Genomic DNA, 23,936 nt, shown 5'->3' with positions numbered 1-23,936 from the left:
AAAAGTACATTTGAAAAACCAGTGAATGTTAATTGTTGTAAGCTTTTTGGAAAGTATGTAACAATATGTATCATTAACCTTTTAAAACTAGTTACCCTTTGACCTAGAAATTTTCTTGCTGAAATCTCTCCTGAAGAAATAATCAAATACTCAAGCAAATACTTATGTATTTAATACAGTAGGCAATAGAGTAGAGCGAATATGGACTCTGAAGCCATGTGGCCTCAATTCAAATCCTGGTTCTCCTATTTACTACTAGTATAGCCTTGCTTTAACCTGAATATGTTTCTCAGTTTCTCCATCTGTAAAATGAAGAATAGTCCCCACTCATAGAGTTCTTATAAGGAGATTTAAGCATAAGGAGGGGTCCAGTATCACTTAGCTACAACAACAATGCTGCATAACAAATTGTCCCCAAAACTCGGTGACACACAAGGACCATTAATTTCTCACTCATACATCAACAGGTCAGCTGGAGTTCAACTTTTCTAGGCTGGGATTGGCTCCCGGCTATGGGTTTGGTTCAGGTGGGCTACAGTGTCACTTACTGTCCTGGGATGAATGGACTACCAGGGACCTCTTCTTCTCCTGGCAGTGCCTGAAGTGTAAGAAGGCAAGTCCAATTGTACACTTTTCTTTGCATCACATCTACTAACAAACATTGGCCAAAGCAAGTCACATGGCCAAGCCCAACATCAAAGAGGCCGGGAAAGCGGGGAAGGGGGAAGGAATGAATATTTACAATCCAAACGTTGACAAACTATTTCTATAAAGAGCCAGATAGTAAATATTTGGGGCTTTGCTGGCCATACGGTCTCTGTTGCAACCACTCAACTCTGCCATTATAGCATTAAAGCAGCCTTAGACAGTAAATCAGCGAATGGGATGGATGTGTTCCAATAAAATTACAAAACCATGTAGCAGACTGGATTTGGCTCATGGTAAACAGTTTTCTTACCCCTGACCAATTTACCACCCCAGAGCAGACTTTTATGAAGATAACAGTTCCTGGTACAGGGTAACACTAATAAATATTGGCTCTCAATAATATTGTTGTTACTATTAATAGTTCACAATATTGGAAATAATAAAAATGTCCAACAATAGAAATAGGATTAAATAAATTATGATATACCCATACTGCAAAATGTTATGCATTCATTTAAATATCATATTTTTTTAAATATCAAGACTATGTAATGGCCTAAGAATGTGTTTAATGGTATGTTAAGTGGAAAAAAGTAATAAATGACATTTATCATAAGACCGCAATTTTATTTTTCTTAATGTATGTTATATATGTACCTTATATAACAGCTACAAAAGAAATACACCAAAACTCGATCATTTACCTTCTTTTTTACATAATTATTTTTTGCTTTGTTTTTTTATTGAGATATAATTAACATATAACATTGTATTAGCTTTGGGTGTACAACAGAGTGATTTGATATGTGTGTATATACTGCAAAATGATCACCACAATTAGTTTAGTTAACATCCATCTCCTCACATAGTTACAGTTTTTTTTCTTGTGATGAGAATATTTAAGATCTACTCTCTTAGCAACTTTCAAATACACAATACAGTATTGTTAACTACAGTCACCGTGCTGTACATTACACCCCAGGACTTATTTGTCTTATAACTGGAATTACATAATTCTTTATTGTCCATTTTTTCTATACTGGGCATGTACTGTTTTCTGGTATGAAAGTACTTTGATGAGAAAAAAAATAATAGAATCTGGGTCCTCTGAGGACTCTTCTAACTCTGATGTAGTTACCATTTAACATGTCACTTCTGTTTTAATTGCTTTACAAATGAGGAGTTTACCTTCAGAGATGTCTGATTAGAATGGACTAGATAGGCACTGTTCAACCTGTTATATATATATTTCTTTATTTATTTATGGCTGTGTTGGGTATTTGTTGCTGCGCGCGGGCTTTCTCCAGTTGCGGTGAGCGGGGGCTACTCTTCATTACGTAGCACGGGCTCTCGGTGCACGGCCTTCAGTAGTTGTGGCTCACGGGCTTTAGAGCGCAGGCTCAGTAGCTGTGGCGCACGGGGCTGAGTTCCTCCGCGGCATGTGCGATCTTCCTGGACCAGGGCTTGAACCCGTGTTCCCTGCATTGGCAGGCGGATTCTTAACCCCTGCGCCACCACCCCAACCTGTTATGTTTTTAAATTAAAGTTCCGCTCTAGGGCTTCTGAAAATCTGTGCAGGGTACCAACCAACGGGAATAGAACCTCCACACGCCTCTCCGGTCAGAGGAACCGTAGCTCCTTTCTGACTGCATTCCCTGAGCAGCCACGGTTCTTTCAGTGATACAAAGGCAGAATGCTGTCGCACAGAGGTGAACCACCTCCCGCAGCCCTGCTCTGGCCACCCCAGTATTTGAACACACACATCTGCTTTTCTCATGTATCAGAGAGAGGTGAGGTTTCAGTATTTAATTGCTACTGTGTCTGGAAGTCACATAAATGAATCCTGGGAAAGGAAGCTTCAGAACCCAGCTTCCTTCTTCATCAATCTCACAGAATATTAACTAACATTAATTTCCTTTTAAAAACCCTTTACAATAATCAAGTTTCATCTAAATTATAATCAGCCTCTGGATACTCCAAGATTCCAAACTCTGTTGAAAATTGTTAAATCAATCAGGTTGTACAACCGTAGAGGTAACTATTCCAAATAAATTTTGCCCTAAAATGTACTTCAGAATCTGAAGTTTAAAGGGACCATGCTGTTCAATCTCCGAGTTTAGGTAAAACATAGCTAAACTTTATTTTTAGTAAGTGAATTGTTAGTGAATTTAAGTGCCCACTAGGATTCCCATGTGAGATTTGCATGTGGATATTTTATGTGTAGTAAGTTCTAGACCCAGTATGGTGCCTCAGACTCACTAAAAAGGAGAAATGGACATGTGATTTGCCCATTCTGGGTGCCCAAACCTTAACTGAAATACTAAGGTAATGTGAATTCTATTTGGAAACTTATGTATAACCATATCTTAAGCAGTTCTTTAACTTGGAACTTTGTGTACATAAGCTAAAAGATTTATTGACAGTTACTGAGCTCATGATATGGAATGAAAACTGTATTCAGTAACTTAAACCCAAAGACATACAACTACAAATACTATTAATGGATTTTAATTGCAATTTCCAGTTCTGCCCCACTAAGGAGGAAGGGAGAACCCTTAATCTGAACGGCCAAGAAAATTGTCTCTGTTCTGGGTAGGACCTCCACATTGTTTTTCTCTTCTCCCGTAGACCCTGCTTTGTTGATCCTATCTGGGAGTGGTAGCTACTCTCCAAAGATGACCCCTCAGTAGCCATGCTTCCTGGTATGCAAGCCCTTATGGAGTACCCCCTCCATTCCATCTGATCTGGCCCTGTGTAACCAAGAGAGTGGGGCAGAAATGATGCAGCTTTTCTGCCTTGGTCTCTGGGAACACTTGCCCTGGAGTAAGTCAGCCATCATGTAAGAAGCCTGACTACCCTGAGCACCATGCTCAGAAAAAGGCCAGCTAGGCCACATGGAGCTAGCTGGACTTGTGAGTGAAACAGCCACCCACCCCCGTCCAGTCTACCCCCTGGACTGACAGTCCAGCCCAGTCAGTCCTTTGTCACATGTCTTCAGCCCTAATCACGAATGCATGAAAAACTGGAGAGAAGTGACCAGCTGAGTCCAATCAACTCGGAACCATGAGAGACAAATTATTTTTGTAAGCCACTGAGTTTTGGGATAGTTTATTATACAACAATGGAAAATTGGAACACTTAGCTTTCTTAACCCCTGTCTTTCTGCACTGGGATGTTGAAGAACTCCATGACTGAGTTCATTTGCTCTTGCAAATGCTAATATTCCGTTTATGTAGAGTGCTGATGGGGGCTGCACCTCCCTCCCATGTGCTCTCTGAAATGCCGGCTGTCTACTCGTTCATTAAAAGCCCTCTGTGTGCCTGCTTTTTTAATCCTGGGAATGGCTTTGCTCTATTTTCCTGGCCTTACAGCTCTTTTAAACATGAGCCTGGCTTGTGGTCTCTAAAGCAGCAGCAGCAAAACAAAGGATTATAGTCTTCAACTTTTAGCGACAAAAAGTCATTCCTTCATTGACTGATAACTAAAGTCGCACCCACCCCCAGGCAGTTCTGTGACACTCCCCATGTAATGCCTTTAGACTTCCTCCTGGCACAGCTGACTTAGGACAAAACTGTTCACATCAGCCTCATACCACATCAGTGTACGGTTGAACTATTCGTTTTCATTGTCTCTCGCAAACCTTCTGAATCCATGATTTCTAGGAACATTGGATGACATATATGAGACCCACAGAGTGCATGGAGCCAAGCATAGAATGCATCTCCATACTATGTGGTTTTTTTTCCAACGGAGCTTGAAGAGAAATGTATACATTTAAAAATTTATGTATTGATTGTGATAAGACAAAGTAAATTTCTCACTTAAAAAAATAACCAAACAGCGGAATACTCTGCAGCAAAGAAAATGAACAAATTATGGCTGTTTACATCAGAGAAAGGTGCAAGTCACAGTAGAATATATGGTATATGCTTCTATTTCTGTAAAGTTCAAGAGAAATTAACATCAAATTCTGTGTTTTAGGGATACATGATCAATGGTTAAATTACATAGGAAAGCACATATATGATTATCATTGAAGTCAGAAGCATGTTAATTAACCCTTACTGGAGAGGTCACATGGGGGTCAGTGAAGGCACTAGAGAAACTGTTTCTTAACCCAGGTGGGAGTTATATGGGTATTTACTTTATAATTTAAGTTATACTTATGTATTTTAAACAATTCTATATGAATGATATATTTTCCAGTTTAAAAAAAAAAAGTTTTTGAAAAGCAGTCAGGAGACTTCTAGATCCTAGAGGTATGTTTTGGTTTTTTTTGTTGTTTTTTTTGCGATACGCGGGCCTCTCACTGCTGTGGCCTCTCCCGTTGCGGAGCACAGGCTCCGGAAACGCAGGCTCAGTGGCCATGGCTCACGGGCCCAGCCGCTCCGCGGCACGTGGGATCTTCCTGGACCAGGGCACGAACCCCTGTCCCCTGCAACAGCAGGCGGACTCTCAACCACTGCGCCACCAGGGGAGCCCGAAACACCCTTTAATAAAGGTACAGGAGGGACTTCCCTGGTGGCACAGTGGTTAAGAATCCGCCTGCCGGGACTTCCCTGGTGATGCAGTGGTTGGGAATTTGCCTGCCAGTGCAGGGGACACGGGTTCGATCCCTGGTCCGGGAATATCCCACGTGCCGCGGAGCAACTAAGCCCATGCACCACAACTGCTGAGCCCGTGAGCCACAACTACTGAAGCCTGTGCATCATTTGTTTAAAAAAAAAGAATCCACCTGCCAGTTCAGGGGACATGGGTTCGATCCCTGGTCCGGGAAGATCCCACATGCTGCAGAGCAACTAAGCCCATGCACCACAACTACTGAGCCCGTGAGCCACAACTACTGAAGCTCGCGTGCCTAGGGCCCATGCTCCGCAACAAGAGAAGCCACTGCAATGAGAAGCCTGCTCGCCACAACTAGAGAAAGCCCAGGTGCAGCAACAAAGACCCAACGCAGCCAAAAAATAAACGAAATTGAGTTATTTGTAGTGAGGTGGATGGACCTAGGGCCTGTCATACAGAGTGAAGTAAGTTAGAAAGAGAAAACCAAATACCGTATGCTAACACATATATATGGAATCTAAAAAAAAAAAAAAAAAAGTTCTGAAGAACCTAGGGGCAGGAAAGGAATAAAGACACAGACATAGAGAATAGACTTGAGGACATGGGGAACGGGAAGGGGAAGCTGAGATGAAGTGAGAGAGTGGCATGGACATATATATACACTACCAAATGTAAAATAGCTAGCTAGTGGGAAGCAGCCACATAGCACAGGGAGATCAGCTCGGTGCTTTGTGAGCACCTAGAAGGGTGGGATAGGGAGGGTGGGAGGGTGACACAAGAGGGAGGAGATATAGGGATATATGTATATGTCTGGCTGATACACTTTGTTATAAAGCAGAAACTAACACACCACTGTAGAGCAATTATACTCCAATAAAGATGTTAAAAAAAAAAAAGGTATAGGATCCATTCCAAACAAAGTTTATCTGTATGTGTTGTGGTATAAAGTATTTACCTTATTAAGTGCTTTCTTTATATTTCTGTTTTTTTACAGCTAACATATTTTTCAAAAGTATTATTACTATAAATCTCTAGAGTTTATTTAAAGAAAAGGGTAAAAGTTATATTTGGGGATATGTGTCAATAATTTTAACTTCAGTTTTTTTCAGCCAGATTACTCCTAAATATTTAGCAGTAAAAGCTAGCTACAATGTTGTCAATATAACAATAAGGAAAAAAAAGATTTTTGAAGTTTATTTCAGAGTAACTGGTAATTGAAAAACTTGAATGAAAATATGTTGTACACATGAAACTTACATAAATCTTATAAACCAGTGTTATCACAAAAGAAAAAGGGCAAACATGTCTCTCAGCTTTTTCTATGAAATGATGAAATCATTGTATTTGAGTTTTTGCAAGGAATAGCCTTATCAATTTGTTAGGTTTTCTGAGTGTTCAAGTCCACTAAACATATTAAGTAAGAAATGATACCTATTTTTCTTCCTTACTTTTCAAAATTAAGAACGTCTGTGTAGGAAGTATTTAGAGGTAGAGCAGATGGGACTTTGTGCTTTATATGTTTGTAAAAGATGTTGAAAGTGAAAAATTGATAAGTAACATAGAAGTAGTCTTACATGGCTAAATTTTGAGGTGTTGCTTCTTTATGCCTATTTTTAAAACTTAATGTAAAATCATTTGAATAAGATCATAGATTTTCAGATTTGTTTTGAAATAAAGTTATCACAGTGAGATCAAACAATATAAAAAAAGAAAAAGTATCACTATTCTTTACAGTAGAAATGGTAGGAAAGTTTATTTCATCATTTATATATTTTCCATCTCCAGTGATTTTTCTTTATTTGTAATAAGATATTGCCAATCATTTAGTCATAAAGAATTACTTATTTCCAGACAGATGTTATATTTTTCTAATTAGTAGTAGTTTATGCCTTAAAGACTAAAATAAAATGATAGTGTCATACAAATTTGATTCTTTCAGCTGCTTAATTTTTGTTTTCATTTTACTGTGTAACCATAATACAAGTTTTCTCAGCCTTAGCACTATTGACATTTGGGCAGATAATTCTTAGTTGTGAAGGGCACTTCTGTGCATTGAAAGATGTTTAACAGCATCTCTGGCCTCTACCCACAAGATTCCAGTAGCACTCCCCAGTTCCAGACATTGCCAGGTATCCCCTGGGGGGACAATTGACTCCAGTTGAGAATCACTGCTGTAATGTATTTACTAAAGTTGTTATCATGACTTTCAGGAGCATAATTTGGAATAAAGCAATGTACCACTAGTAGCTAGGCACAAAATCAGCAGAACAGAAAATCTGCTGGGCCATATTTTGGATAGTTCAGCAAAAATAAAAAGGTCAGAAACAGTAACTTCATTTCTTAATCAAAGTCTAGATTGTCTAGGTAATTGGTATGGAACAGACCACTGGGAACATTTTAGTGAGTGCCACACAGGGAAATAAAATTAATTAATAGCTACAGATGTCATTTATGGCTATTTTTTTAAATCTTTATTTTAAAATGTGAAGCAGCAGGATCTGCAGAAATTAAAGAACACATGAATATATACGCAAATCAATCAATATGATACACCATATTAACAAATTGAAGGAGAAAAACCATATGATAATCTCAGTAGATGCAGAAAAGGCTTTCGACAAAATTCAACACCCATGTATGATAAAAACTCTGCAGAAAGTAGGCATAGAGGGAACCTACCTCAACATAATAAAGGCCATATATGACAAACCCACAGCCAACATCATTCTCAATGGTGAAAAACTGAAACCATTTCCTCTAAGATCAGGAACAAGACAAGGTTGCCCACTCTCACCACTATTAGTCAGCATAATTTTGGAAGTTTTAGCCACAGCAATCAGAGAAGAAAAAGAAATAAAAGGAATTCAAATCAGAAAAGAAGAAGTAAAACTGTCACTGTTTGCAGATGACATGATACTATACATAGGGAATCCTAAAGATGCTACCAGAAAACTAGAGCTAATCAATGAATTTGGTAGAGTAGCAGGATACAAAATTAATGTACAGAAATCTCTTGCATTCCTCTACACTAATGATGAAAGATCTGAAAGAGAAATTAAGGAAACACTCCCATTTACCAGTGCAACAAAAAGAATAAAATACCTAGGAATAAACCTACCTAAGGAGACAAAAGACCTGTATGCATAAAATTATAAGACACCGATGAAAGAAATTAAAGATGATACAAACTGATGGAGAGATATACCATGTTCTTGGATTGGAAGTATCAACATGGTGAAAATGACTACCCAAAGCAATCTACAGATTCAATGCAATCCCTTTCAAACTACCAATGTGGGCTTCCCTGGTGGCGCAGTGGTTGGGAGTCTGCCTGCCGATGCAGGGGACACGGGTTTGTGCCCCAGTCTGGGAAGATCCCACATGCCGCGGAGCAGCTGGGCCTGTGAGCCATGGCCGCTGAGCCTGCACGTCCGGAGCCTGTGCTCCGCAACGGGAGAGGCCACAACAGTGAGAGGCCCGTGTACTGCAAAAAAAAAAAAAAAAAAACTACCAATGCATTTTTCACAAAACTGGAACAAAAAATTTCACAATTTATATGGAAACACAAAAGATCCTGAATAGTGAAAGCAATCTTGAGAAAGAAAAACGGAGCTGGAGGAATCAGGCTCCTGGACTTCACTCTATACTACAAAGCTACAGTAATCAAGACAGTATGGTACTGGCACAAAAACAGAAATATAGATCAATGGAACAGGATAGAAAGCCAGAGATAAACCCATGCACATATGGTCACCTTATCTTTGATAAAGGAGGCAAGAATATATAATGGAGAAAAGAGATGCTCTTCAATAAGTGGTGCTGGGAAAACTGGACAGCTACGTATAAAAGAATGAAATTAAAACACTCGCTAACACCATACACAAAAATAAACTCTGGATTAAAGACCTAAATGTAAGGCCAGAAACTATCAAACTCTTAGAGGAAAACATAGGCAGAACACTCTATGACATAAATCACAGCAAGATCCTTTTTGACCCACCTCCTAGAGAAATGGAAATAAAAACAAAAATAAACCAATGGGACCTAATGAAACTTAAAAGCTTTTGCACAGCAAAGGAAACCATAAACAAGACGAAAAGACAACCCTCATAATGGGAGAAAATATTTGCAAATGAAGCAACTGACAGGATTAATCTCCAAAATATACAAGCAACTCATGCAACTCAATATCAAAAAAACAAATAACCCAATCCAAAAATGGACAGAAGACCTAAATAGACATTTCTCCAAAGAAGATATACAGACTGCCAACAAACACATGAAAGGATGCTCCACATCACTAATCATTAGAGAAAGGCAAATCAAAACTACAGTCAGGTATCACCTCATAATGGCCATCATCAAAAAATCTACAAACAGTAAATGCTTGAGAGGGTGTGGAGAAAAGAGAACCCTCTTTCACTGTTGGTGAATGTAAATTGATACAGCCACTATGGAGAACAGTATGGAGGTTCCTTAAAAAACTACAAATAGAACTACCATATGACCCAGCAATCCCAGTACTGGGCATATACCCTGAGAAAACCGTAATTCAAAAAGCATCATGTACCACAATATTCATTGCAGCACTATTTACAATAGCCAGGACATGGAAGCAACCTAAGGGTCCATCAACAGATGAATGGATAAAGAAGGTGTGGCACAAACATACAATTGAATATTATTCAGCCATAAAAAGAAACGAAATAGAGTTATTTGTAGTGAGGTGGATGGACCTAGAGTCTGTCATACAGAGTGAAGTACATTGGAAAGAGAAAAACAAATACCGTATGCTAACACATATATATGGAATCTAAAAAGAAAAATGGTTCTGGTGAGCCTAGGGGCAGGCAGGAAGACACAGACGTAGAGAATGGACTTGAGGACATGGGGGGGGGAAGGGTAAGCTGGGACGGAGTGAGAGAGTAGCATTGACATATACACACTACCAAATGTAAAATAGCTAGCTAGTGGGAAGCAGCTGCATAGCACAGGGAGATCAGCTCCGTGCTTTGTGACCACCGAGAGGGGTGGGATAGGGAGAGTGGGAGGGAGATGCAAAAGGGAGGGGATATGGGGATATATGTATAAGTATAGCTGATTCACTTTGTTATACAACAGAAACTAACACAACATTGTAAAGCAATTATACTCCAATAAAGATGTTAAAAAAAAAAAGAACACATGAAGGTCCTTATACTATTTTGTGTTACTCTCAAATCATGGTAAGTTCCGTGGCATGCTGGAATAAAAACGTGTTTCACTCCTTTTGTCATTATATGTACAACAGGTGATGCCCAGTGCCCTGCTGGGAACATCATTAATCCAACTTCCTCTCCAAAATTTTTGACATTCTGTATCATGATGAACACTCAACGGGCAAGCCAGTTTACAGGGTGTTTTTCCATTTAAACGTATGCCAGGGAAAAAATTTAACGTAGCTATTTGAGAGAAAAGCAAAATGATTCCAAGTTTTATTAAACTGCCTCTGCAGGAGGGAGGAATACACAAGCCTTAGCTGCCGGCATCTATTAAGATCAATATGCATTTGAAAGCTAATAGAAATCATTGATGGAGAGTCCAGAGGGTAGTTGACATTACTAGGCTTCTTGAGGTAGGTGTCAAGAAGAAGGTAAGACAGGACCAAATTCTGAACACTAAGAGAGAACCCTACTCACCAGGTCTGTGTTGTTTCCTTTGCTCTGCGACTTCTACCTGCTGTGGAGCAAGGCAGGAAGGAAAAAAGAAAATATTCTTTTACATTGTATTGCATTTTAAGGTCTTCCTTGACTTTTTACTGAATGACTTGAGATTAATCTTCTTTTAAAACCCTATCTCAGTGTTAATATAGGGTTGGACTTGTCACGCAGGTGGGTGATTGTAACTTTATTGCCATTAAAAGATTTCAAATTGCATTCATGCTTCCTTGTGCACGTAAAGAAAAACGGACAAAATAATGAAGATTGATATTTCCTTAAGTCTGCTCTGTTTAATTCTGATGTCTGCTCTTCTACAATGCTGTGTTTCTAATTGTACACAGTTTAGTGATATCTAGGAGTATATAGTTGTTGCCCATAAATAAAAATCACAAAGTTGGTTTAAAAAAAAAAAAAAAGATTGGCTTTTCTTTTAGCTTTCCTAAAATAAAATGATTTCAATAATTTTATTCAGTAACTTCTTGATTCCTACATTTGTATTATATTATTTCAGATTTTACGTGTCCATCAGTTTCATGTGGAATTTATTATTATTATTTTTTTTTTTTTTTGGAATTTATTATTTTTTAAAATAAATTTATTTATTTATTGGCTGTGTTGGGTCTTTGTTGCTGTGCATGGGCTTTCTCTGGTTGCGGCGAGCGGGGGCTACTCTTTGTTGCAGTGTGCGGGCTTCTCGTTGTGGTGGCTTCTCTTTGTTTTGGAGCATGGCTCTAGGCACGCGGGTTGCAGTAGTTGCGGTGCATGGGCTCAGTAGTTGTGGTTCGCAGTCTCTAGAGCACAGGCTCGGTATTTGTGGCACACGGGCTTAGTTGCTCCGCAGCATGTGGGATCTTCCCGGACCAGGGCTTGAACCCATGTCCCCTGCATTGGCAGGCGCATTCTTTTTTTTTCTTTTTTTAACATCTTTATTGGAGTAAAGTTGCTTTACAGTGGTGTGCTAGTTTCTGCTTTATATCAAAGTGAATCAGTTATACATATACATATGTTCCTATATCTCTTCCCTCTTGCGTCTCACTCCCTCCCACTCTCCCTATCCCACCCCTCTAGGTGGTCAGAAAGCACCGAGCTGAACTCCCTGTGCTATGCGGCTGCTTCCCACTAGCTAGCTATTTTACGTTTGGTAGTGTATATATGTCCATGCCACTCTCTTGCTTTGTCACAGCTTACCCTTCCCCCTCCCCATATCCTCAAGTCCATTCTCTAGTAGGTCTGTGTCTTTATTCCTGTCTTACCCCTAGGTTCTTCATGACATTTTTTCCCTTAAATTCCATATATATATGTTAGCATATGGTATTTGTCTTTCTCTTTCTGACTTACTTCACTCTGTATGACAGACTCTAGGTCCATCCACCTCATTACAAATAGCTCAATTTCATTTCTTTTTATGGCTGAGTAATATTCCATTGTATATATGTGCCACATTTTCTTTATCATTCATCCAATGATGGACATTTAGGTTGTTTCCATCTCTGGGCTATTGTAAATAGAGCTGCAATGAACATTGTGGTACATGACTCTTTTTGAATTATGGTTTTCTCAGGGTATATGCCCAGTAGTGGGATTGCTGGGTCATATGGTAGTTCTATTTGGAGTTTTTAAAGGAACCTCCATACTGTTCTCCATAGTGGCTGTACCAATTTACATTCCCACCAGCAGTGCAAGAGGGTTCCCTTTTCTCCACACCCTCTCCAGCATTTATTGTTTCTAGATTTTTTGATGATGGCCATTCCGACTGGTGTGAGATAATATCTCATTGTAGTTTTGATTTGCATTTCTCTAATGATTAATGATATTGAACATTCTTTCATGTGTTTGTTGGCAGTCTGTATATCTTCTTTGGAGAAATGTCTATTTAGGTCTTCTGCCCATTTTTGGATTGGGTTGTTTGTTTTTTTGTTATTGAGCTGCATGAGCTGCTTGTAAATTTTGGAGATGAATCCTTTGTCAGTTGCTTCATTTGCAACTATTTTCTCCCATTCTGAGGGTTGTCTTTTGGTCTTGTTTATGGTTTCCTTTGCTGTGCAAAAGTGTTGCAGTTTCATTAGGTCCCATTGATTTATTTTTGGTTTTATTTCCATTTCTCTAGGAGGTGGGTCAAAAAGGATCTTGCTGTGATTTATGTCATAGAGTGTTCTGCCTATGTTTTCCTCTAAGAGTTTGATAGTTTCTGGCCTTACATTTAGGTCTTTAATCCATTTTGAGTTTATTTTTATGTATGGTGTTAGGGAGTGATCTAATCTCATACTTTTACACGTACCTGTCCAGTTTTCCCAGCACCACTTATTGAAGAGGCTGTCCTTTCTCCACTGTACATTCCTGCCTCCTTTATCAAAGATAAGGTGATCATATGTGCATGGGTTTATCTCTGGGTTTTCTATCCTGTTCCATTGATCTATCTTTCTGGTTTTGTGCCAGTACCGTACTGTCTTGATTACTGTAGCTTTGTAGTATAGAGTGAAGTCCAGGAGCCTGATTCCTCCAGCTCCGTTTTTCCTTCTGAAGATTGCTTTCACTATTCAGGATCTTTTGTGTTTCCATACAAATTGTGAAATATTTTGTTCTAGTTCTGTGAAAAATGCCAGTGGTAATTTGATAGGGATTGCATTGAATCTATAGATTGCTTTGGGTAGTAGAGTCATTTTCACAATGTTAATTCTTCCAATCCAAGAACATGGTGTATCTCTCCATCTATTTGTATCATCTTTAATTTCTTTCATCAGTGTCTTATAATTTTCTGCATACAGGTCTTTTGTCTCCTTAGGTAGGTTTATTCCTAGATATTTTATTCTTTTTGTTGCAATGGTAAATGGGAGAGTTTTCTTGATTTCACTCTCAGATTTTTCATCATTAGTGTATGCAATGCAAGAGATTTCTGTGCATTAATTTTGTATCCTGCTACTTTACCAAATTTATTGATTAGCTCTAGTAGTTTTCTGGTAGCATCTTTAGGATTCTCTATGTATAGTATCATGTCATCTGCAAACAGTGACAGCTTTACCTCTTCTTTTCCGATTTGGATTCCTTTTATTTCCTTTTCTTCTCTGATTGCTGTGGCTAAAACTTCCAAAACTATGTTGAATAAGAGTGGTGAGAGTGGGCAACCTTGTCTTGTTCCTGATCTTCCTGGAAATGCTTTCAGTTTTTCACCATTGAGGACGATGTTGGCTGTGGGTTTGTCATATATGGCCTTTATTATGTTGAGGAAAGTTCCCTCTATGCCTTCTTTCTGGAGGGTTTTTGTCATAAATGGGTGTTGAATTTTGTCAAAACCTTTCTCTGCATCTATTGAGATGAATGTATGGTTTTTCTCCTTCAATTTGTTAATATGGTGTATCACGTTGATTGATTTGCGTGTATTGAAGAATCCTTGCATTCCTTGAATAAACCCCACTTGATCATGGTGTATGATCCTTTTAATGTGCTGTTGGATTCTGTTTGCTAGTATTTTGTTGAGGATTTTTGCATCTATGCTTATCAATGATATTGGCCTGTAGTTTTCTTTCTTTGTGACGTCCATGTCTGGTTTTTGTATCAGGGTGATGGTGGCCTCGTAGAATGAGTTTGGGAGTGTTCCTCCCTCTTCTGTATTTTGCAAGATTTTGAGAAGGATAGGTGTTAGCTCTTCTCTAAATGTTTGATAGAAAGCGCCTGTGAAGCCATCTGGTCCATGGATTTTGTTTGTTCAAAGATTTTTAATCACAGTCTCAATTTCAGTTCTTGTGATTGGTCTGTTCATATTTTCTGTTTCTTCCTGGTTCAGTCTCGGCAGGTTGTGGCAGGTGGATTCTTAACCACTGCCCCACCAGGGAAGTCCCTCATGTGGAATTTATTTTGATATAAGATATGTTTTAGGTATTTAAATATGCTATTTCCAAATGATTAACAGTTGTCTCATCATCTTTTATTAACTAATCTTTCTCTAGTGGCCAAAAAAAAAAAAAAAAAAGCTTGAACTTCTAAAAGTAAAATCATGCCATGCTACAGTTGTTCAAAGAACCCTCTTAACTGGGTTAAGAGTACTTGTATGGTAGATTTATAACTTGTTTGTCCCTTTAACTGGAGATGTTCTAAAAGTGCCTAAGGCAGCATCTGATACTTAGTAGACAATAAATAGTTGCTGAATGAATGTGTGGGAAGGGGATGTCTTGGTGTGGAAGTATTCCTTATCGCACAACATAAAAAAAATGTTAAAAAAGTAGAGAAAAACATGTACAAAAGAAGGCATGTTAACTGTCACCCCGCTTGAACAGTTACCAACTCACGGCCAGTTTTGTTTTAATAATACCCCACCTACTTTTCCCTTCCCATATTATTTTGAGGCAAATACCAGATATTATTTCACTCATAAATATTTCGATGTCTATCTCTAAAATATAAGGTCTCTTTTCTTTAAACATTACATTATTACACCAGAAAAATTAAAATAATTCCTTAACGACGTCAGGTATCCTGTCAGTATTCAAGTTTTCAATTGTCTCATAAATGTCATTTTCTTTTACAGTTTTACATTTGAATCAGGACTCAGAAAAGATCCACAGGTTGTGATTATTTAATATGCAGTATTTCTTATGTATTTTTTGATCTTTGGTTTTCCCATCTTCTCTCTATTTTCTCCCTTGTATTTTATTTGTTGAAGAACTGGGTTGTTTGTACTCCAGCACTTCCCACAGCCTAGAGCTGATTGTATCCTTATAGTGTCACTTACTTAACTGTCACTTATATTCCTCTGTCTCCTGTATTTCCTGTAAACTGGTAAGGCTTAATCAGATTCAGATTCAGTTTTCTTTTTGGCAAGCCCAAAAAGAAGGTGGTGGCCAAACTATAATGACAGCATTATTGGCTTTTTGTTCAGTGCCTTTGCAAATTGATTTTGCTATTTGTTGAGTATTTTCTATGTGCCTTGCAATGTGCTTATGTTCTATAGGCATTGTCATTTAATCATATTTAAGCTTCATAATACTAACACATATCAATTTCTCTCTGATGACTAGACCTCTTATCAGGGCCAAGTAATCTTAAATGTCTTTCAAACAAACCCCTTTGTGTAAACCCCATTGTCATTTACGTGATTTAATTTGGAATTCTATATGAACTTTCTTTTTACTGAATTCATTTAGAGCTATACAAAAATAACTTGCATTAAAGGCATTTTAAAAAATATTTTAATAATAAAGCTCAAAGACCTATCATATAATTGTGAATTCGTTGTACTCAAGCCTTTTGGTACTGGGATTCACCATCCGTTAACCTCACAGAGACCGATATCTAAACCGCAAATAAAGCCAACAGAATTCAGTATTTCCTGAGTCTCTTTTTCCTCTGCACTCATTGTCTTCTGCAGATGCATTTACGTCTCTTTCATCTCTTTCTGCTTTCTTTGCATGCTCACAGTATCCTACTGTTGCCCAGTGTGAGAAACTGACTTGTGATTGTAAAAGCAAAACTAGCCTTTCGTTGTTTGTTTACGTATCTTTATTTTGCTCAATTCTCCCCATAGTCCTAAATTCAGTTGTTTATAAAACCAGACCACTGGCGTTCCGGACTCAAAAAATAAATATCAAATTATCTTGACTAGCTGACATTTTGAAGATTAAACTGTTTGATATGTGGTTGATGGAGAAAAAGCACTAACTGACCCGAGTCGCAATTAGATACCAGAGCACTGAGAGCAAAACAGTGCAAAGAGGATCCTGTTGTGCAGCCTTACAGACTGACATGCGGGGCGTATTTTATTCTTTATATATCTTAACCTTTCTTCTCCTTTACTAGTTGTAACTTTCTCCTTAAGTTTCCAGAATATCTATTAGGTGAAGCATTTGATTAGTTGATTAGTTGACTAGAAGGAACAGAAAGCATTGGTGAATACAGCAGGGAAATAGGAATCAATGTGAATAATTTCTTACTCTGGTTGTACCTCACTGTGAGACATTAGACAAGTAGCCAAATTCTCTGTTCTTATTTCTTAAAACACAATTATTTTACCATGCTTATTCATGAAGAACTTTAAGATTCTTATTTGAAACACTCTTCTGTAAGCTTGTAGTAAGTGGGAATTGTGTCTTTCTTTACCTGATCTTACCGGGTGCCCAGGGTAGCATGGAGCACGTGCTTGTGCTTAATGAGTAGGTTTGGATGCTGGTGGTATTTGAAAGGTTATACATTTTAAAGGGTATTTTGTTCCCTTTTCCTTGGCAAGACCAAGGAGCTTCCTTTTCTAAGACCAGTTGTGTTTGGACTAAGTGAAAGTACACTTTGTTCTAGGAGAATTGCCATATGAAAGCCTAGAATATATATTGAGTTCTTCCAAGAAAGGGGGAAAAGTCATGTTCTAGGACAGTGAATGCTGACTTGGTGCTGAATGAATGATTGTTATGTGCTCTTTTACTTACAGGCTCGCTTCTCATATGTGCGGATGAAATATCTTTTCTTTTCCTGGTTGGTGGTTTTTGTTGGAAGCTGGATTATATATGTGCAATACTCTACGTATACAGAACTATGCAGAGGAAAGGACTGTAAGAAAATAATAGTAAGTATTTTTTATTTTCTAGTATATGGAAAGACCTATTTTTAATTGAAGTACAGTTAATTTACAATGTTGTGCCAATCTCTGCTGTACAGCACAGTGACTCAGTTATACACATACAGACTTTCTTTTTTTAATATTCTTTTCCATTATGGCTTATCCTGGGAGATTGGATATAGTTCCCTGTGCTATACAGTAGGACCTTGTTGTTTATCCATTCTAAATTTAATAACACATTAAAAAACTACATTAATAACACATTATATTTACTACTATATACATGCTAAAATTTTTTTTCAAAAAGTAAAAGTTAATTTGATTTTGAGTTGTGCTGAACTTCTTAGCATTTTGATATGACCAAGTTAGTAGGACTGTTCCCCACTTTGAAAAATCCAGTATTCAGAAATCTGAATATGTGATACAGACTAGTGTGAAAGCATCCTTATTACAAAGAGGGATTTTTGTTTTTCAAATATACTTGAAGTTTAGTTTACTGTAATCAGATGGGTTTTTAAAAAAATAAATATATTTATTTATCTTTGGCTGTGTTGGGTCTTCGTTGCTGCACGCAGACTTTCTCTAGTTGTGGCGAGTAGGGGCTACTCTTCCTTGTGGTGCGTGGGCTTCTCATTGCAGTGGCTTCTCTTTGTTGCACAGCCCAGGCTCTAGGCGCACGGGCTTCAGTAGTTGTGGCACACGGGCTTAGTTGCTCTGCGGCATGTAAGATCCTCCCGGACCAGGGATTGAACCCGTGTCCCCTGCATTGGCAGGTGGATTCTCAACCACTGCGTCACCAGGGAAGCCCAGTCAGATGGGTTTTTAAATATTTATAGTATGAAAGTGTTATTTGCAGGCAAGCTTTCTGGAACACATCTTTTGAATAAATGGAGTCATTCTTGAATACTGAAAATTTACCTAAAAAGCATATAAGTGTATTTATTATTTAATTTCTATTCTAATTATTGGATGTATCTCAGGAAAATCACTCTATCAGTCTAAGATTTCTAGAAAATCCAGGATAAGTAAATTTAACTCCTTGTTTTCTGCTGATATCTTCTATATAAATAATATTAAAACATTTCATCTGAGAATTATATTTCTGATATAATAGTGGTTGGGATCCCAATTATTATAACGTGTTAACAATTCTATAATTATTGAGTGGTTACTCTTTAACTAGGCCAGTGGTGCTAGGGGTGTGCATTTAGCAAGGAAGAAGATATCCTTACCTTACGAACTTACAGTCTAGCAGGGAAGAAAATGAATAATTGCAGTAAGGTAAAATAAATATTACAGTAGCAAATGTCTCCCCATAAGACAGGGAGAGCTCAACCTTTCCAAAGTTCTAAGAAAATAAAAATCAATTTAATTCCAGCTACTCAATCAGGATAAAAAATTTAAAAAAACAACAGCAAAAACAAAAAACTATTATTCCCCAGGAGTATTACAGCCACTTAACTAGGCAGGGGAGAAATTACTCATATAAGAAGCAAGGGAATTAATGAACAAAGAAGAGTCCCAAATCAAGGAGGGTTGAAAGATGTCAATCTTATGTTCATTCCAATGGGCCATTCCAGATCCTTGAGGAATTTTACTAGGAGGAACCTCTGGAGCCAGACAATACACTGGGTACTTTACATGGTCATTAGTACTTAAAATAATACTGTGAAAGCCCCCCAAGCCCACTTTACAAATAAAGAAATATGCCTAGCAGAGAGAAGAATTTGCCTGTGATGGTGGAGCCAGAATTTGATCCTAATTCTGTCTCTATAGAAAGCTCATGCTCTTTCTGCTACCCAATGTCAGAAAAGACTGATAAAGGAAGTTATAGATTAATGAAGCTAACAAAATCCCCCACAAAACTCACCAGCTCACCTTCAATGAAGAAGAAAGAAGTTATATAATCAACTATAACATATAAATAACCAAAACTATTTGAAATGTTTATTTCCTTTTTTTTTTAGGTCACCTTTCTCACACACTAAAGTGTACACATTTAAGTGTATTCCATGATCAGACGTATTTGAAAACAGAGGGTTAAACAAATATAAATAACTGACTTTACTGGGGACTTCTCAGGATCTTTAATATTCTATGTGCATTCTGCATCTCCAGAGAAAGCAAATATACTTGATTAGGAAAAAAATCCATCTCCACTGCAGCCCTCCCAGGAAGACCTATTAACATCATCTGGTTATGTTAGAAGTACTGTTCTAGAGATTAAGCCCAAATGAAATAGACATGGTTTTATCTGTTTTAATACTATAGCCTTTAAAATGTTAGGCATATATTGGTACATATTCTGTTATGGGTGAATTATAGTTGAAGTACCATATTATTTTCCTTTAAGTTCACTTTAATTGATAAAGAATGGAAGCAGAATATAATTCTAGCATAATTTAATGGTTATCATTCTAAAACTTGAAAATAATGAAAATATTTTCTGAGCCTAAAATATATCCTTTTTCCTAAGACTGGCTTTAAAAAAAATTGTAGTTTCTCTGCATTTGGGAATTATGTTCTTAAAACTTACCACAACTAGTAGTACTAAGACCAGTAGTACTAAGATAGTACTGGTATGGCATAGGAATTGTATGATTAGAACTAAAAGCAGGCAGAGAAAATATTTTTAAAGTATATGTTAAAGCTTCAAAGAGCTAACAGGATAGTGAGGAATTACTTGATCAAGATCTGGGAGAGGATAAGATTTAAGAGAGGTGAGCCTAGATTTTGTGGCTGTGTTTGCCTGGAAATGTATGACCTGAAATACAGTCTTATGGGGCTAGGAAGATAAAAATATAGTCCATTTTCTACCCAAGAGTGGGACCCTGGTACACCATGCTTTGGGCTGAGATTCCAAAGGACTGAACACCAAGAGTGAAGGTGAGCTAAAAGAACCTCAGAGAGGCAAGCTAACTTTGTAGCTTCTTTTTCGCTTGAGGAATTTGCTGATGCTGGGCATGAGCAGGGGTCTGAGAACCAGGACTGTATACTGGGAGAGTGCTGCTGCTGGGGATAAGAAACCAGCAAGCTTTTATAGAAAACTAAGGGAGCCTCAAGCATAAAGCCAGTTATCCTGTTGGGATATTTGCCAAATCCTGAGGCTTTACAGAGTGGGAGGCTAAAAAAAGCTCATTGGAAAGCCTTTGAAAAGCAGACGTTTTGGCAGTCTCACAAGATACAGACTAGAGTTATGAACCTTCCAGGGGGAGAAACTTCAATGAATTCCCAAGCTCTCGGTTAAAAATCCTGGAGGGCTATGCTCTTGGAATAGAGATGAGTCAAAAATAGATTGACCTTTACCAGAGGTACAATTCAGCCTGCACTCAGCACAGCCCCTCATTGGATTAAGGCAATCAGCTACCATTATATCTGCCTACTAGAGGGAAGGGAAATCCTCTCTGGAGGCATTATGTAGACAATTACAGAGCATGCCAAAAGACAAGATGACATGACTGAAAACCAAGAAATAAACACGGACAATAGAAGCAGATCCACAGATGACCTAGATATTGGTGTCATCCTAAAAGTATTTTAAAATAATGATGTTCATGTTCAAGTAAGTAGGAAAATAGGTAAAGAATATAAATAAAACAATGGATAATTTCAACAGGGAATTGAAATGTATTTAAGAGAATCAGGAAGATAATATGGAAGTTCTTCAAAAAGTTAAATATAGAATTACCAGTAATTCCACTTCTAGGTATATACTCAAAAGAAATGAAAGCAGGGACTTAAACAGATACTTGCACACCAGTGTTCATAGCAGCATTATTCACAGTAGCCAAAAGGTGGAAACTCTCTAATGTCCATTAACAGATGAATGCATAAACAAAATGTGATATATACATACAATGGAATATTATTCAACCTTTAAAAAGAATGAAATTCTGATGCATACCACAATATGGAGGAACCTCGAAAATACTATGCTAAATGATATAAGCTAGATGCAAAAGGACAAATGTTGTATGTGTCCACTTACATGAGGTACCTAGAATAACAATTACATATAAATTGGGAAAAGGGTAAAAGGAGCTAAAATGTTTAAAATCCTTATCATATTGCAGAGTAGGGGAAAAGTATTAATCAATTAACTTTAGACATGCTAATTCAACTATGTATTTGTTATTTCTAGGATAGCCTCTGGAATAGAAAAAGAGTATATCATTTCCAAACTAATATAGGAAAAATGGAATAAATAATAAAAGAACACTCAGTCCTAAAGAAGGCAATAAAGAAAAAGAAACATAACAGGCAGAAGAAGTAGAAAACACATAATAAGGTGATAGATGTCACAAATTGAATTCCCTGGGAAACAGACTCAGAGACTGAGATTTACCTGAAGGAAATTTATTGGGATGGGCTTTTGAGGTTAACATCTGTGGGGGAGTGAGGAAGGAAGATAGACCAGAATGAGAAGTTTAAACTGCAGTGCAGTAGTAATAAAAGCATCAGTTGATTCTACAGGGAACCTGGGGTTGGGATGGCCTTGCAAAGGTCCAGGCCTTTATACCCCCCTCACTGACCAGTCATTGTATACAGTTTTCCATCCTCTCCCACCCTCCCTAAAGGGGATATGACTTTGGATAAGGCTGTATTCCAGCTGAGGCCAAGTCCCAAAGAAAGATTCAGCTGAGAGCTGTTGACTGCCTACGTGCTCAGCAGCTGAAGGGATGAGTGTTCCATTTCTAGAGGAAATATGGGTGGCTTAACACGGCACTGACTGTAGTATATCTAAACCCAAATATGTTGGTAATTACATTAAATGTAAAGGGACCAAATGCTTCAGTTAAAAGACAAAGATTGTTTAAAAAAAAAAGACCAAGATTGTCAGACTGTGTTAAAATTTAAAAACAACTATATGATATTTATAAGATGCACATCTAAAATATAAAGATGCAGATAGATTGAAAGTAAAAGAATAGGAAAACATTCATGCAAATTCTAAAAGCAGGGATGTTTAGAGGAAAAACCATGGCTATATATATTTATGTAAGTTTTATATTACACAGACTATACCTCTTTTTTAAAGTCTGAATCAGCCCTTACTGGCTTGAAATGCAGTTCCTTGTAAATTTGCTTGTCCCGGATTACAGTTTTACAATAGCTGCTAAGTAATTGTCTGGCCTTTTCATAAATTATGGCAATATCCATGCATACTTGTTCTGGTCCTAGTAATTCCTGGTTTGAAATGTGGACTCTGATTGTCTCGCTCCCTCTGTATTACTGCATAGATTGTTCTCTTAAGTGGAATGAACTGAACAGAGCATATAATAAGATGGCTGCTTTCAGTTTGGGATATAAATATATAAAACTGCATTATCTCAAAACCACATTTAGCAAAAACATGCTTGCCAAAGGATTATAGTATCTTGTGTATAAACTCTGAACAGATTTCCTTCAGAAACCTCAGTCAGTTTCATCTTAGTGAACTAAGGAAGATTATAAAGAGACACAGAAGATCCAAAAGTAGCCCTACAAATATTGTTTGCTAAAGATTAACAATGAGGGTTCTTTTCTTCCTTTGAAAGTTGGCAGCTTAGCTTTTAACTTTTATCAAGTTTTTTTTCTCATTTTTAATAATTTAATATTTATTTTCAAGGTAATTACTATCACATAGGAATCACATTAAAAGTATAGTCCATTTTAGAAGAGACATCGATCAACAAATATTTCTTGAACACTTACTACATGTTAGTCATTATTCTAGGTGCTGTTGATACAGTAGTAAGCAGAGTCCATGTCTGGAGGAGCTTATATTCTGGTAGCAGAATATGAAAAATAAAGACAAAAACAAATAAATGACTTCAGGTACTGAGAAGTGCAGTGAGAAAGGATATAATAGTAGTATTTAGTAGAGAAAGGCAAAGGCATCTTATCTTGACCAGAGTGGTTGGGACAGGCTTCCCTGAGAAGAGGGCATTTTGAATTGAAAACTGGTGAGAAGGAAACAGTTGTGTATCTGGGCAAAAAGCATGTAAGGAGAAAGGACAGTGAGTGCAAATGCCCAAAGAACAGAGCAAGTTTGGGAAATACAACCGGTTTCATGGGTGACTTATGAAAATCTGTCTCATTACTTTAGTCATATCAGTACATTATAAAACCTTGTACATTAATGGTATGGTACACCAAGTATGAGGAACTTCTTGATTACGAGTACTCAACTATATTATGTTAGGCTACTGGAAAAAATACTAGCCTGGAGTCAAAGAACCAGCCTTACCCTTTCTTGTGGTCTATTGTATGGTTTTGAATAAGTGACTTCACTTCATTGATTTGCTATTAATTCCATTGTACAGGTGAGAAAAGTATTTCTGCCTTACCTGCATCACAGATTTTATGAGGATAAAGTGGAAGTGAATCAATTAAGCTGAATGATACTCTGACATAATTATTTCTTTTGTTTTAAAATAAATGTTTATTTTATCCCACAATATGAAAAACAAAGAAGTTTCTTGGGCAGCTAAAGTATCTGACAT

The 23,936-nt window shown here is 37.5% G+C and overlaps 1 protein-coding gene across 1 annotated transcript in view; it reads left to right on the top strand.

Annotated features, from left to right (window-relative positions):
• The window catches only part of DIPK1A (divergent protein kinase domain 1A), a 122,578-nt gene that overhangs the window by 66,732 nt on the left and 31,910 nt on the right, over positions 1–23,936 (top strand). The window contains exon 2 of the mRNA XM_032634488.1: positions 17,323–17,457. Coding sequence (XP_032490379.1) covers positions 17,323–17,457 — 135 coding nt within the window. The remainder of the gene's footprint in view (positions 1–17,322; positions 17,458–23,936) is intronic.

The sequence above is a fragment of the Phocoena sinus genome, chromosome 1 (assembly GCF_008692025.1).
Source record: "Phocoena sinus isolate mPhoSin1 chromosome 1, mPhoSin1.pri, whole genome shotgun sequence".
Lineage (NCBI taxonomy): Eukaryota > Metazoa > Chordata > Mammalia > Artiodactyla > Phocoenidae > Phocoena > Phocoena sinus.
Note: the sequence above shows the minus strand (reverse complement) of the source record. Positions and strands in the feature narration are given on the sequence as shown.